Source organism: Melanerpes formicivorus, unplaced genomic scaffold (genome assembly GCF_026170545.1).
Source record: "Melanerpes formicivorus ecotype bairdi unplaced genomic scaffold, bMelFor1.0.p_v2 SCAF_117, whole genome shotgun sequence".
Lineage (NCBI taxonomy): Eukaryota > Metazoa > Chordata > Aves > Piciformes > Picidae > Melanerpes > Melanerpes formicivorus.
The window spans coordinates 908314-924594 of NW_027142469.1; the positions used below are offsets into that span (position 1 = coordinate 908314).

The 16281-nt window shown below is 49.1% G+C and overlaps 1 protein-coding gene across 1 annotated transcript in view; it reads left to right on the forward strand.

Moving 5' to 3' along the window:
* LGR5 (leucine rich repeat containing G protein-coupled receptor 5) overlaps positions 1 to 16281 on the forward strand; it is a 111116-nt gene that overhangs the window by 55632 nt on the left and 39203 nt on the right. The window contains exons 3-4 of the mRNA XM_068167432.1: positions 6091 to 6162; positions 8662 to 8733. Coding sequence (XP_068023533.1) covers positions 6091 to 6162; positions 8662 to 8733 — 144 coding nt within the window. The remainder of the gene's footprint in view (positions 1 to 6090; positions 6163 to 8661; positions 8734 to 16281) is intronic.

Below are 16281 nucleotides of genomic sequence, written 5' to 3' on the forward strand. Positions count from 1 at the left end.
CCTACTTTTTCCACCAGAAATATTAAATTCTTATTCATCAACCAGCACCAGAACAAGAGGACACAGTCTCAAGCTGTACCAGGGGAGATTGAGGCTGGAGGTGAGGAAGAAGTTCTTCCCAGCAAGAGAGATTGGCCATTGGAATGGGCTGCCCAGGGAGGTGGTGGAGTCACCATCCCTGGAAGTGTTTAGGAAGAGCCTGACTGAGGCACTTGGTGCCATGGTTTAGTTGATGAGATGGTGCTGGGTGATAGGTTGGACTGGATGATCTCTGAGGTCTTTTCCAACCTGGTTAATTCTGTGTTCTGTATAACATTCTGTATCACATTAAGTAATTCCAGTCCTTCATTGCTGGTAGTACAAGAGAAATATTTCTTTCTTTACTATCACTATCTTTACTATCTTTACTATTTTTACTGTCCCTAAGGTTGGAAGAGACCTTAAAGATAATCGAGTCCAACCTGTCACCACAGACCTCATGACTAGACCATGGCACCAAGTGCCACATCCAATTCCCTCTTAAACCTCTCCAGAGATGGTGACTCCACCACCTCCCTGGGCAGCACATTTTAATGGTCAATGACTCTCTCGGTGAAGAACTTTCTCCTCACCTCCAGCCTAAACCTCCCCTGGCACAGCTTGAGACTGTGTCCCCTTGTTCTAGTGCTGGTTGCCTGGAAGAAGAGACCAACCCCCACCTGGCTACAACCACCTTTCAGGTAGTTGTAGAGGGCAATGAGGTCTCCCCTGAGCCTCCTCTTCTCCAGGCTAAGCAACCCCAGCTCCCTCAGCCTCTCCTCACAGGGCTGTGCTCCAGACCCCTCCCCAGCTTTGTTTCATGCAACCCTTCCAGTTTCTAGTCACTTTTGAAAGAAGCATTACAAACTAAAGCCTTTGAGGTGAGGCAACGGATGAACTTTTCTCATGGCAGATTCAACCCCATTGTGCTGAGAGGTCCTTCCTTGTTCAGAGCCAAGTAGTGCAATTCAGTCTGCTATTCCATAGGGGAAAAAAAGTACAGACAGTGGCCCTGGAACTGGATAGTCAGTTTCTAAGTAGGGGAGTACAGCCATAGTATTTCCATGCCCACCTGTGTTCATTTCTGAGCCATGATTGTACATATGAAAATCATTTTGCCCTTCCAGGCATCACCACATGATTTTGATTCCCATCTTACCTAGGAATTCTCTGTTCTGTTTATCTGGCTCAGTTCAAGAGGACTATTGCCAAGCACAGCTTGGCCCGGAGTACAGACCTGGTGAAAATGAGATTTTACAAGGTCTTTATACCACAAAAATATTGCCATGAAGTTAAAATGCACCTTGGGAATATAGCAACAGCAGGAGCCTCAAAAGCATTTTTAGTTTGATTTGGGGTTTGTGTTTAGTGCTGAGGAAAGTGTTAATACTCCTTGCATTAAAGGTCTGGTTCCAAGTTTGACAGAAGCTAATAATTGATCCACCAAGTCTTAGGTCAAGTGTTCCACCCTGGCTGCGTGGTTTGGCACCACTGAGGAGTCAATACCCTCAAAGAGCTGAGGTGTTATTAAGGCAGTTAAAAACCAATTGCTTTGATTCCAAAGCGTAAACCAGGTCTGTTCATCCAGTTCTGACCTTCTAGGCTGAGTCCAATCCACTCTCTCAACCAAGGTTAGATGCCTCTGCAACCGACATTCTTGCAGTCCTGGTGATCATGCCAAAGACGTTGGCCACTGAAGTACAACAGTGAAGCTCTGCTGTATATTTGAGGTGCACCTTCTTCTAGATGTTCTTCTAGAATGTTCTTCTAAACATTTGAGAGAGCCTTGTGGGACTCTCATAGAATCATAGAATCAATAAGGTTGGAAAAAACCTCAGAGATCATCAAGTCCAACCTATTACCCAGTATGTAACACCTCCTGACAACTAAACCATGGCTCCAAGTGCCACATCCAGGCTCTTGTTAAACACCTCCAGTGATGGTGACTCCACCACCTCCCTGGGCAGCACATCCCAATGGCCAATCTCTCTTGCTGAGAACTTTCTCCTCACCTCCAGCCTAAACTTCCCCTGGCACAGCTTGAGACTGTGTCCTCTTGTTCTGCTGCTGGTTGCCTGGGAGAAGAGACCAACCCCCACCCGGCTACAACCTCCCTTCAGGTAGCTGTAGAGAGCAATGAGGTCTCCCCTGAGCCTCCTCTTCTCCAGGCTGAGCAACCCCAGCTCCCTCAGCCTCTCCTCCCAGGGCTGTGCTCCAGACCCCTCCCCAGCCTTCTTGCCCTTCTCTGGACACATTCAGTTGTCTCAATGTCAAGTAGTTGTAGAGCAATAAAGTCTCCAGAATGGTTCTGGCTCATAAAAGGTTTTGTTTTGAGCAAGATCATGTATTTTTGGAAATGATGAACCTTTCAGGTCTAATATTTACTTTTTGAAGTGCGCATGATGGAACTCCCACCAAGCAAGAAATATGCTTTGGCTCCTTGATGATCAGCAAATTGCTCTGTATGAACTTGTCCAACACCATTAAGTCACATTCCTCATTAGAAATTCCAAAACCTGCAGATATTTATCACCGTGGAGTATTTCTAGGTGTGTGTCATTCTGCAGTCTGTGTAGAGTGCCTATATTAGACTCATACAATCATAGAATTGTTAGGGTTGGAAGGGACCTCAAGGCTCAGCCAGTCCCAACCCCCCTGCCATGGGCAGGGACACCTCACACTACAGCAGGCTGCTCACAGCCACAGCCAGCCTGGCTGCAAACACCTCCAGGGATGAGGCTTCCACCACCTCCCTGGGCAACCTGTGCCAGGCTCTCACCACCCTCATGGGGAACAACTTCTTCCTAACATCCAATCTGAATCTCCCCATTTCTAGTTTTGCTCCATCCCCCCAGTCCTATCCCTCCCTGACACCCTCAAAAGTGCCTCCCCAGCTTTCTTTGAGCCCCCTTCAGATACTGGAAGGCCACAATGAGGTCTCCTCAGAGCCTTCTCCTCTCCAGACTGCACAACCCCAACTCCCTCAGTCTGTCCTCACAGCAGAGCAGCTCCAGCCCTCTGCTCATCCTCGTGGCCCTTCCCTGGACACCTTCCAGCACCTCCAGATCCTTCCTGTGATAGAGGCTCCAGAAGGACTTTTCCTTTTCGCCACTGTAAACAATTCCCTGGAGTGGGGCTCTTTAAGAGGCAAACATCTGAGTGGGAAGAAACCATTTTGTGATTAGTAACACTTCAAAGCCGTGCCTGAAACTGTTTCATTTTATCAATTAATGTCTCTGTGTATGAAGACCAAGGAAGAAAGCCAACAATAAATTCAAACTATTTGAATCAGACCTGACTGCAAATGCCTCCAACTCGATCTATCTTCACACAGAAATGCATATGCATAGGCAGAGATCCCTGCACACACCCCCACACATGCACACACATGAGGCTTGCATTTTAATCTTAAACACAGAAACATTCCACAGATAAGCACAACTCCCTAGTGATTTTTTTTAGCACCTTGCCATTTTCCCAGCAACTGAAAATAGATGTTTGAGTAAAACAGCAGCAAAGGGCTGCTTTAATACAACTGTTTCACCTGCTGAGTCAGCCTGTTTCCAAGTAACTTCCATTGCACAAAAATCACGATGCCCCCTGAAACTGATTGCAGAATCCATAAAGGAGTTTTGCTGGCACCCAGTTCCAACCCCCCTGCCAGGGGCAGGGACACCTCACACTACAGCAGGTTGCTCACAGCCACATCCAGCCTGGCTGCAAACACCTCCAGGCATGAGGCTTCCACCACCGCCCTGGGCAACCTGTGCCAGTCTCTCACCACCCTCATGGGGAACAACTTCTTCCTAACATCCAATCTCAATCTACCCATTTCTAGTTTTCATAGAATCATAGAATCAGTAAGGTTGGAAAAGACCTCAAAGATCATCAAGTCCAACCTGTCATTCAAGACATCATGACAACTATACCATGGCTTCAAGTGCCACATCCGATCTCTTTTTGAACACCTCCAGGGACGGTGTTCCTTCCACCCCAGTCCTATCACTCCCTGACAACCTCAGAAGTCCCTCCCCAGCTTTCTTGTAGCACCTTTAGATACTGGAAGGCCACAATGAGGTCTTCTCAGAGCCTTCTCTTCTCCAGACTCAGTTTACATCAACAATATTTGGATCTGGAAATGGGATGTGTACAACCCACTGTTTGTTACTCCATCCCTCTTCTGCAACATTTAGACACTGAGAAAGAAATTTTTGCCAATGTAAGGCTGTTCTGGGAGTGGTGATTTGGTGACTGCATTCTACAAACACAGAGGTAAAGTTATGTCTCACACTGGTTGTGTCCTTGGGATCCACTGCTGGGAATCAGTGTGGGTTTTCCTGGCTGGTGTTGGAGCACAGAATCTCAGAATCACAGAAACATTCAGGTTGGAAAAGAGCCTCAGGATCACCAAGGCCAACCCAGAACCCTGCTCTGCAAGGCTCACCCCTAAACCACAGCCCCAGGCACCACAGCCAAACCACCTGCAAACACAGCCAGGCTTGGGGACTCCACCACCTCCCTGCCCAGCACATTCCAAGCCCTCACCACTCTTGCCTGAAAAAAAGCTTTCCTCATGTCCAGTCTGAACCTCCCCAGGGGCAGCTTGAGGCCATTCCCTCTTGTTCTGTCACTAATGACCTGGGAGCAGAGCCCAGCACCAACCTCTCCACAACCTCCTTGCAGGGAGCTGTAGAGAGCCAGGAGGTCTCCCCTCAGCCTCCTCTCCTTCACTTCTCCTAACCATCCCCAGCTCCTTCAGTTGCTCCTCATCAGATTTCTTCTCCAGGCCCTTCCCAGCTTCCTTGCCCTCCTCTGCACTCACTTCAGTACCTCCCAACAGTTTTGCTTGCTCCAAGCAGAAGGCAAGAACCTGGCTGCCTCTTTAGCAGAAGGGACCTGTCAGAGCCCTGAGAGCAAAAGAACTTGTTCCCAGGGATGGCAGTGGACATCCTCACTAAAGCAGACCTCAGTTGTCTGTAGCAGTGACTGGGTCACATGCACACCAGGTGCAGGAAGAGTCTCTGCCCTTTATAAGCAGAGAAAGGAGTAGCACAGTTTAGACCCTAACCTTGACTGCCAGAAATCTCAGATCCATTTCATCAGAGCCAGCTCAGGACTGAATACACACTGATTTCATTCCAACTGCTTGAGGTCAGTTGGAGTTACTCCAGTTTGCACCCTGTGAGGATTTGGCATATGCACTTTAAAAGGCAATTAGGCCCCGAAGCAAGGGCAGAGTGTGTTGTGATTGAATTTCTAACTGAACTGTAAGCAGCAATATATACAACACATAGCACAGTTACAGCTGGAGCACTCACCTCCTCCTTATTTAAAGACAGGAGAGTACCTTTACCTTTTCTTCTTTGATCTCTTTGTGCATCAGATTTTTTTAATGTACCATTTGACCCACATTTCTTTTTGTATTGCTACAATGATTACAGTTTTAATTACCCTGATGGATTGAAATGTAAGAAGACCTCATTGCTGCTGATAAAGCTGTGCAGGGGGAGTGCCCAGAGGCTGGAGCCAGGCTCTGCTGGGGGATGCCCAATGCCAGCACAAGGGGCAGTGGTGGAAGCTGAGGCAGAGGAAGTGCCATGGAAACAGGAGGGAAATGTTTTCCCTGTGAGAGTGCCAGAGCCCTGGAGCAGGCTGCCCAGGGGGGTTTTGGAGTCTCCCTCTCTGGAGCTATTCAAGCCCTGCCTGGATGTGTTGCTGTGTGATCTGCTCTGGGTGCTCCTGCTCTGGCAGGGGGTTGGACTGGATGAGCTTTGGAGGTCCCTCCCAGCCCCTAGCATTCTGTGATGCTGTGACTGTGTGGAATTGCATCTTGTCTCTGCAGTCCAGCTGTCAGTAAATCAAAACTCTCCTTGTACCACAAGCCCTTCTCTTTTCCTTTTTGTTTTGATTTGGGAAGTGTATTAACGCCAAAAGAAGGCTCTGAAACTGCTGCCTGTGGGCACGGGTGGCTCAAACAGAGCCCTGTGGCACTTTTTAACGACCAAATCAATTCCACATGAAGGGGGAGGGAAAGAAAAAGTATTCACTCTCTTCCCTTTTCAAACTTTGCAGACGTCTTGCAGGAAATGGCTTGACATCCATTCCTAAGGGAGCATTTGCTGGCCTTTTCAGCCTGAAAGTGCTGTAAGTAAGCTGTGTGTTGTTTGATTCATTTCTGATTTCCTGAATGCTCCAGGGAACTAATTAACTGGTGAAGGTTTGATCAAGTAGATTGCATCTCTTGCTCAGCTCATTTTGAGCCATGCAGTCGTAGCCCCATCTGAACATCATTAAATTTCCTGAACACAAGGACTGAGGAACATTAATGGCATTCTCAAAACCACTTGCTCTTCGAGGTGATGTCTCTGTACAATATCAAAGGTTGGAAAAAAAAATGGGCTTGGTTAATAGGTCTCTTTAATTGTCTCAGAAGTTCTGATTCCAAGGCTAAAAAAACCCCTTAGTGAATATTGCCACATCCCACAAAACTTGGGGCAAACTGCCTTTCCCTTTTCTTTAGAGCTTGGGGAGGGTGTTGGAAGCCATTGTGACAGACCACCAGGTAATTTAAAAGACAGTTTGTATGTCACATCTTGTCCTTTGTGATGCAATTACTAGAAGATAATAACTACAAAAACTATCACAGAGCTCTGCATTATTTGAAACAATAGTGCATATGGCGACTCAAATTACTTAGCAGGCCACAGCTCACAAGGTTCATGCTGGAGGGGGTGTTTGCCTATGTAAGGTTCACAGCAACTGTGTTACTGGCAGGAATGCCAACCTCCTAGGCCAGATGCTTACTGTAAGAGCCCACAAAGCTCTGCTGACAAAAATAGGGAAGTGGGAAAGAATCACAGAGAGCTTCCCACTCCATCTGCTCTTCAGTTGGCTAAGCTGCAGCTCTTTGTTGGCCCAAGGAGATTTAGGTGGGCCAAAAATTATTTCCTTTACAGTGTCCCAGTGAGTGTGCTTCATTTTGAAGGCAGCATGTGCTGCTGCAGTTTTACCCACACAGAATTCTGAGAGATGAGAGAGAGAGATGAGAGAGAGGGAGAGAGAGAGATATTAGATATAGAGATATTAGAGATAGAGATAGAGATACTAGACATAGAGATGGAGATAGCGATAGAAGTAGAGGTAGAGATAGAGATAGGTAGAGATAGACATAGGCAGAGATAGATAGAGATATTAGACATAGAAATAGAGATGGAGATAGAGATAGGTAGAGGTGGAGACAGAGGTAGAGATAGAGAAAGGTAGAGATAGACATAGATAGAGATATTAGATATAGAAATAGAGATGGAGATAGAGATAGGTAGAGGTAGGGATATTAGAGATGGAGATAGAGATATTAAAGAGAGGTAGAGATAGAGATGATAGAGATATTAGACAGAGATAGAGATATTAGAGGTAGAGAGAGAGGTAGAGAGAGAGATGAGGTAGAGAGAGAGATATTAGACAGAGATAGAGATATTAGACAGAGATAGAGATATTAGAGGTAGAGAAGGTAGAGATAATGATACAGATATTAGCCAGAGATAGAGATATTAGAGATAGGGAGAGAGAGAGAGAGATATGAGATAGAGGTAGAGATAGAGGGAGAGACAGAGATAGAGATAGGTAGAGATAGAGATATTAGAGCTAGAGATGGAGATAGAGATATTAGAGAGAGGTTCAGATAGAGATGATACAGATATTAGACAGAGATAGAGATATTAGGGAGAGAGAGAGAAAAGAGAGAGATGAGATAGAGATAGAGGGAGAGATAGAGGTAGAGACAGAGATAGAGATAGGTAGAGATATTAGAGATAGAGATGGAGATAGAGATATTAGAGAGAGGTAGAGATAGAGATGATAGAGATATTAGACAGAGATAGGTAGAGATAGAGATATTAGAGATAGAGATATAGAGATGGAGATAGGGATAACAGAAATAGAGAAGTACAGGATTTGATCCAAACAAGGATTTTAGGCTGTGTGAATGTAACTGTATTCAAAGGGAGGAAAAGATTCTTCTGGAGCGAAAAGTGGTTTTTCAGCCTCGGGAAGCTGAATGAGGCGACAGTGCAGAAAGCAGATTGTTTTCAGCTCATTGTTAGCAACGTTCTGTTTGAGGACATTTATTTCAACGGGAAAGACCTCATCAGGGTTTTCCTGAACTGAAATTTGGTTCACATCACAAGTTCCTCGTCAAAACATCGTGTTTGCCATGGTGTCATCTTCCTGAGCAAGGATTTCCAGAGTCAGTCCTTTAGCGGAATAAGAAATTTAAACACTTGGGAAGGCAAACAGAACCAAGGCACCAGGATGACAATTTCAGCATCCCTGGAGGCAGAGAGGAGCTGGAGGGCTATTGAATGCAAAATGGATTTACTCTTTGAAGCTTCCTCAGCTGCTTTGAAAATCCTACTCAAAGCTGCTGTGTAGCTGTTGACACAGCCAATGTGCTACAGGTGTTTGCTTTGGAGAGGGCGGGCGTTTGACAAGGGATGGGGAACCAAGGATTGCTTTAGTTTTCATTATAATCTTGATGTAGAAGCAGTACAAAGGAGGTGAGGCTGGAAGAAAATTCACAATGGGAAGAAATCTGCTTCAGTGTGTTGATTCTGGGTGTTTTTTTTTGTGCTGCTCATGATGCAGGATGCTGCAGAATAACCAACTACGGCAAGTTCCTACTGAAGCACTGCAGAACCTGCGCAGCCTGCAGTCCCTGTGAGTACACACATGATAAATCAACCCACAGCTCTGCATGGACAGCATGTGATTGCCTATGAATTACCTCTTAACGTCACCTAACAATGTGATGAATCAACTTTTAACTCTGTGGGAGCTCCTTGTCAACAGAATTGTACTACTCTAATGAAACATCCGGAGTGGCTGATCTCATTTTAGTCATTTTGTGACACCAGCAGCTTCTTTGCAGCATTACAAACTGATCACAGAAACAGAGTATTTCACAGAATCACAGAAACATTCAACTTGGAAAAGAGCTTCAGGGTCACCAAGGCCAACCCAGAACCCTACTCTGCAAGGCTCACCCCTAAACCACAGCCCCAAGCACCACAGCCAAACCACCTGCAAACACAGCCAGCCTTGGGGACTCCACCACCTCCCTGGGCAGCACATTCCAAGCCCTCACCACTCTTGCCTGAAAAAAAGCTTTCCTCATGTCCAGTCTGAACCTCCCCAGGGGCAGCTTGAGGCCATTCCCTCTTGTTCTGTCACTAATGACCTGGGAGCAGAGACCAGCAGCAACCTCTCCACAACCTCCTTGCAGGGAGCTGTAGAGAGCCAGGAGGTCTCCCCTCAGCCTCCTCTCTTTCACACTAACCATCCCCAGCTCCTTCAGTTGCTCTTCATCAGATTTCTTCTCCAGGCCCTTCCCAGCTTCCTTGCCCTCCTCTGCCCTGGCTCCAGCACCTCCACATCTCTCTTGTCCTGAGGTGCCCAAAGCTGGACACAGCACTGGAGGTGTGGCCTGCCCAGAGCTGAGTGCCAGGGGACAATCCCCTCCCTGCTCCTGCTGGACACAGCATTGCTGATCCCAGCCAGGATGTCTTTGGCTCTCTTGGCCACCTGGTTTACCACCTGAGAAGACTCTCACTTGGTGCCATGTTTAGTCATGAGGTCTGTGGTGACAGGTTGGAAGTGCTAGAGCAGGAGTGAGGACTGGCTGCTTTATGGTGTGAATGCAGTTATTTTGATGTGCTGCTGTCCCATAACATAAAGCTGGTTGTAGCAGGCTGTGCTGAAAACCATCCTGGCCTAGTATCCACTCTTCAGCTTCCAGCTGCCAAAGGAAAACTGGTAGCCCAGCAAAGAACATAATAATACTGCTTTCAAAAGCTGACTCAGATATTTATAGACATTGACCAGCTCCTCTCTCAGCCTTCACCTAAACACCCCCAGGGCTCTCAGCCTCTCCTCTTCAGGCAGTGCTCCAGTGCCTTCAGCATCCCTGTAGCCCTCTGTTCCTACACTCTGTTCAGCTAAAGTCTGAAGAGCAGAATTAATGAAACAGAATTATTTTCAGCAATACTCTGTCCCCTGTGCATGACTTGGCACCAGACAGACACACATTGTTCTGGGGCCCTCAGTTTAGGAAAGATGTTTATATGCTGGAAGGTGTCCAGAGAAGGGCAACAAAGCTGGGGAGGGGTCTGGAGCACAGCCCTGTGAGGAGAGGCTGAGGGAGCTGGGGTTGCTTAGCCTGGAGAAGAGGAGGCTCAGGGGAGACCTCATTGCTGTCTACAACTCCCTGAAGGGAGGTTGTAGCCAGGTGGGGGTTGGTCTCTTCTCCCAGGAAAGCAGCCCCAGAATAAGAGGACACAGCCTCAAGCTGTGCCAGGGGAGGTTTAGGCTGGAGGTGAGGAGAAAGTTCTTCCCATTAGGAGAGATTGGCCATTGGAATGTGCTGCCCAGGGAGGTGGTGGAGTCACCATCCCTGGAGGTGTTCAAAAAGAGCCTGGATGAGGCACTTAGTGATATGGTTTAGATGATGAGATGGTGCTGGGTGACAGGTTGGGCTTGATGATCTCTGAGGTCTCTTCCAACCTGGTTGATTCTGTATTCTGAATTAGCTCCCAGGTTCCTTTGTCAGTCTTCCACCTTTCCCTTCTTATCACGCAAAGCATTGGTTGAAGTTTCTGAAAGTGGACCAGCCCTAAGGGTCAATTATCTTTTAAATGTTCTTTGGTCAGTGCTTTCCTTTTTTGTCTTTTCTTTTCCTTTCTTGACCAGACACAGACTGGAATATCTCAGCCAAATGCTCTTGAGGTTACAGCTCTTGCCTTTGATCTCTGAAACAGCCATGAGACAATGCTGCTCTAGTGACCACATTAGGTTTTTCTTTCTGCTAAACAAACAACACACACACACCCCCCAAAAAAAAAGGAAGAAAATCCTGCTGGGATCACCTCACTCTCTACACATGCTGCACCACAACACAAGAAGTGAAGCAAGCAAAGAGTGCCTCTGTTGCTCTGAGAGAGGCTGCTGGATTTTCAGCCCGGTTTCTGAGCGCAGTGACAGCGGCACTCAGGCTTGTGTTGCAAGGGCTTTCTTCCTGGGGTGAAGAAGTGGAGGAAGCAAACCACACGCAGCTTGTAGAGCCTGTGTGAAGGGCTGATGGTTTGTGACAGAATTAAACAAAGGTAGGGGTGGGGTGGGGAGAACTAGGAGTGGTCAGTGGAAACCTCCAGGCAGCTGTGTAGCAGCCCCAAGGTGGAACGATATGGGTTTGTGCAGCAAGGCTATCACCTGAAATACGATCACCAGCCAAAGAGATCTCTTTGAGGAACAGAAAGCCATTCTTCTTTTGTTTGCTCAAGTGAGGTTGTGCCTGTCAGATAAAGGTCTGCACAGATTCAATTTCTTCTTTCATACAGCCCTAGGAACTTTCTGTTCACAAGGTGGATCTTGCATTGGTCTCTGGTGCACAATAGGAATTATGTCTTGAGCCTTTTGAAACGGCAGGAGCCTTTTCAAGAGTGTAATTAAGAGGTTAAAAGCCTTCAGAAAAGCAGTTCCTCTAAGATAGCAACTTCTTGGGTGTATTGTGTTTAACTGTGCAGGTGGCATCATTTCTGAAAGCCTCATGAACCCTGTGCTTTAAGTTACCAGAGATGTGAAAAACTGAGAGCTGGGCGCAGGACTCAAATGTCTGCCTTCTGTGGGTTTGCTCAAAGCAGTCTGCACACAATCACAGAATCATTAAGGCTGGAAAAGGCCTCTGAGATCACCAAACCCAGCCTATGACCTAACACTACCACATCAGCTAAACCATGCCACCCAGTGCCACATCCAAGCTTGCCTTAAACACCTCCAGGGACAGCAACTCCACCACCTCCCTGGGCAGCCCATCCCAGTCTCTGATTCCCCTTTCCATCAGGAAGAGCTTCCTAACATCCAACCTAACCCTCCCCTGGCACAGCTTCAGGCCATGCCCTCTTGTCCTGTCACAAGTTGCCTGGCACAAGAGCCTGACCCCCACCTGACTGCAACTTCCCTTCAGGGACTTGTAGAGAGTGATAAGGTCCCTCCTGAGCCTCCTCTTCTCCAGGCTGAACACCCCCAGCTCCCTCAGCCTCTCCTCATCACTTCCCCTCCAGTCCCTTCCCCAGGCTGGTTGCTCTCCTCTGGACCTGCTCCAGCACCTCAAGATCTCTCTTGCAGGGAGGGCCCAGAGCTGCACACAGTGCTCCAGCTGAGGCCTCCCCAGTGCCCAGCACAGGGCAGAATTCTATCCCTGGTCCTGCTGGCCACACTGTTCCTGATCCAAGCCAAGATGCCACTGGCCTTCTGTCCCTTGCAGAACTTGTTGTCCACTGCCAGCCAAAAACCAGACTTGCATGGCAGGATCTTATCAGGACGCACTCCACATGGGAAAAGGGCTAGAAGGCACTGCTGGAGTGGTCAGCAGCACAGGGGTGGTCAGCAGCACAGGGATGGTTAGCAGCACAAGAGTGGTTAGCAGCACAGGGATGGTTAGCAGCACAAGAGTGGTTAGCAGCACAGGGATGGTTAGCAGCACAAGAGTGGTTAGCAGCACAGGGATGGTTAGCAGCACAAGAGTGGTTAGCAGCACAGGGATGGTTAGCAGCACAAGAGTGGTTAGCAGCACAGGGATGGTTAGCAGCACAGGAGTGGTTAGCAGCACAGGGATGGTTAGCAGCACAAGAGTGGTTAGCAGCACAGGGATGGTTAGCAGCACAGGGATGGTTAGCAGCACAAGAGTGGTTAGCAGCACAGGGATGGTTAGCAGCACAAGAGTGGTTAGCAGCACAGGGATGGTTAGCAGCACAAGAGTGGTTAGCAGCACAGGGATGGTTAGCAGCACAAGAGTGGTTAGCAGCACAGGGATGGTTAGCAGCACAAGAGTGGATAGCAGCACAGGGATGGTTAGCAGCACAGGAGTGGTTAGCAGCACAAGAGTGGTTAGCAGCACAAGAGTGGTTAGCAGCACAAGAGAGGATAGCAGCACAAGAGAGGATAGCAGCACAGGGACTCACACTGAGTTTCCCAGGAGATCCTCCTGGGCACTGTACCCTGACAGGCTGTGCCTGCAGCCAGCCCAACAAAGCAAACAGTGCTTTGGAGTGCTCCCAGGCACTGGCCATGACCGTCTGTCCTGCTGCACTGTTAGCAGGGTCCTTGGCACACTTTCACCCAGTGCCAAGTGACATTTGCCTGAGCTGTTCCCAGGAGCCATCTGGCAGTTCACACAAGGCTGGGGCCATCCCCAGGAGGTGCTCTCCGCATGCAGCTCCCTGCCTGGGAGGCTAGGAGAGGTCCCCAGGATAATGTGGGCCACTCCAAGCCAGCTGGCTGCAGGACTCAGGAGCATTGCCACACCAAATGTGCCAATCTAGCTGTGGACTCCTGACCTCAGCCTGCAGCCAAATTCCTAGGGTAACCAAGCAACTCCTGCCAGCCCCCACTTTTTCCCAGCAGTGGGGACTGAGGGTCACCCAGCATCAGGGCCAGCTTTGTGTAAACATAGCACTGCAGCTGGCTGTTTGTGCTCTGTGCTTCCTGCCCCACTGGCTTGCAGAATCACAGAGTCATCAAAAGGGTTGGAAGGGACCTTAAAGGTCATCCAGTTCCAACCCCCCTGCCATGAGCAGGGACACCTCCCACCAGCCCAGGTTGCTCAAGGCCTCAGCCAACCTGAACACTTCCAAGGAGGGGGCATCCATGACCTCCTTGGGCAGCCTGGGTGGTCATTTCCATCAGTGCTCTCCTGTGCTTCAGTGAGAAGAAGGAGAGCCTAGGTTTGGCTAGCTGAGGTGGGGTCACTTGTCAGCACCATCTGCCCAGACTGGTCTCTCTCTTTGTCAGTGGGTGTCAAGAAATAGCCTGTGCCAGGTTCCATCCACCTCCTGGGGGACCAGTGCCAGGAGCAGGTCCAGCCAGGGCTCTGTGTGCCCAGACCAAGGCCCTTCCTGGAAAGGTCTCCCACGGGACACCTGAGCAGCATGTTTGGAAATGAAGAGGAACACTAAGGATTGCAACTCCCAGAGCTGCAGAGACCTCCTGATGTAAAAGTGAGCAGGGGAACAGGAACACTTGCTCCTAACCGTGGCCTGGGACCTTTCTGGCCTTGCTGTTGCCACGCAGGGCTCTTTGTGTCAGTCCTGCAGAGTCCCTTGCAAGGGCAGAGCTGAAAGTGAGCTGTGGGAACTGCTGTACTGCTTACAAAATAGAGTCCAAAGAGTGGTAGTCAAGGGTGCCAAGTCCAGCTGGAGAGCTGTAACCAGTGGAGTCCCCCAGGGGTCAGTGCTGGGTCCAGTCCTGTTCATCATCTTTATCAATGACATTGATGAGGGAACAGACCTAGTCTGCCTAGCAGGCTTGCTGATGATACCAAACTGGGAGGCTTGGCTGAGACACCTGAAGGCTGTGTGGGCATTCAGTGAGACCTGGACAGACTGAAAGCTGGGCAGAGAGGAACCTGATGAGATTCAACCAGGATAAGTGCAGAGCCCTGCAGCTGGGCAGGAAGAATAAACTGCAGCAGGAGAGGCTGGGAGGGGATCTGCTGGAGAGCAGCCCCAAGGAGAAGGACCTGGGAGTGCTGGTGGACAGCAAGTTCTGCATGGGACAGCAATGTGCCCTGGGGGCCAAGAAGGCCAAGGGGGTCCTAGGCTGCATTCAAAGGAGGGTGTCCAGCAGAGCCAGGGAGGTTCTCCTCCCCCTCTGCTCTGCCCGACCCTGAGACCTCACCTGGAATATTGCATCCAGCTCTGGGCTCCCCAGTTCAGGAGGGACAAGTAACTGCTGGAGAGAGTCCAAGGGAGAGCTACAAGGATGCTGAAGGGACTGCAGCACTGCCTGGTGAGGAAAGTAGCCCCAGCACTTTGCCCTGTGGGCTGCAGGATATATCCTACCTAGCATGGTCCACAGCAGCCGGCTCTAGCCAGCCATATTTTCATGACTTGTGCTTTTCCAAGCCACTTTCTGTGTCACTTGCCATTAAATGAGGCCTTAGTCAGAGCCCTTGAGAGGCTCACTGTTACCACATGGCAGCCAGCAATGGAGGGCTGCAAGCCACCCCCTCCTGCCCATTACAGCCCCCCCGGATGGGCCCTGTCACCAGACCCTGCTGGAGAGAGGCCAAGGAGGAGCCAGGAGGATGCTTAGGGGACTTGAGCATCTCCCCTGGGAAGAGAGACTGAGAGCCCTGGGGCTGCTGAGGCTGGAGAGGAGAAGGCTGAGAGGGGATCTGATCAATGTCTATCAATAGCTGAGGGCTGGGGGTCAAGTGGAGGGGGCCAAGCTCTTGTGGGTGGTGCACAGCAATAAGCCAAGGAGCAATGGAGAGAAACTTGACCAGAGAAGGTTTCAGCTCAGCATGAGGAGAAACTTCTTTGGTGTGAGGGTGGCAGAGCCCTGGAGCAGGCTGCCCAGAGAGGTTGTGGAGTCTCCTCCTGTGGGGACTTTCCAACCCCACCTGGATGCATTCCTGTGTGGACTCCCCTGGGTGATGATGCTCTGGCAGGGGGGTTGGACTCAATGATCTCTGGAGGTCCCTTCCCACCTGTAACATTCTGTGGTTGTGTGAAACCTTCCAGTAGCACAGAGCTGCCTCTCCAGTCACACTGAATTGATTAACAAATGTAACCCAATTTTTTTTTTCAGGCATCTGTCTACATTTGTTTTTTGGGGTACCAACACAGGAGTCCTGTTTGGAGTTGTGTATGAATAATTCCTTTTCATGCCTCCTGTCTGTGGCTGTAGACCTTCCCAGCATGTCCCAGGAAACACCAGTGGGATGCAGTCCACACAGCTCAAGCCTTTGCTTTGAAGGGTTTGGGGCTTTTAAGTGAGCCCATGGTGAATTTCATAGTGGCTGCTTTATTTGCATGCTGCCTAGCAGAGGAGATCAAGCCTTTCTTTTTGATTTCTTTCCTTTTTTCTCCCTCCCCCCCCCCCCCCCCTCCCCCCCCCGGCCCCAGCTGGCTCTCTCTGGAATTCAATAGCAGCTTTCAAACTCACCACATGTTATCTATCTATATATATTTTCAGGTTGTAAGCAGGGCCATGTTGGGGAGTTAATGGCAGTGTTTCTGGAAGTGCCAAAACTTTGATCAGCACATGTGAAATAATTGGCTGAAAACGAGGATTTTGATCAATGCTTTCTACATCAGTGTGCATTACCTACAGCGTGACAGGAAACACTGCCACAGCTGAAACCTTTTAAGGTCTACAAGGAGGGAAAACGGGACTTGGAAATTCGAAAGAGATTAGATAACAAAAGAG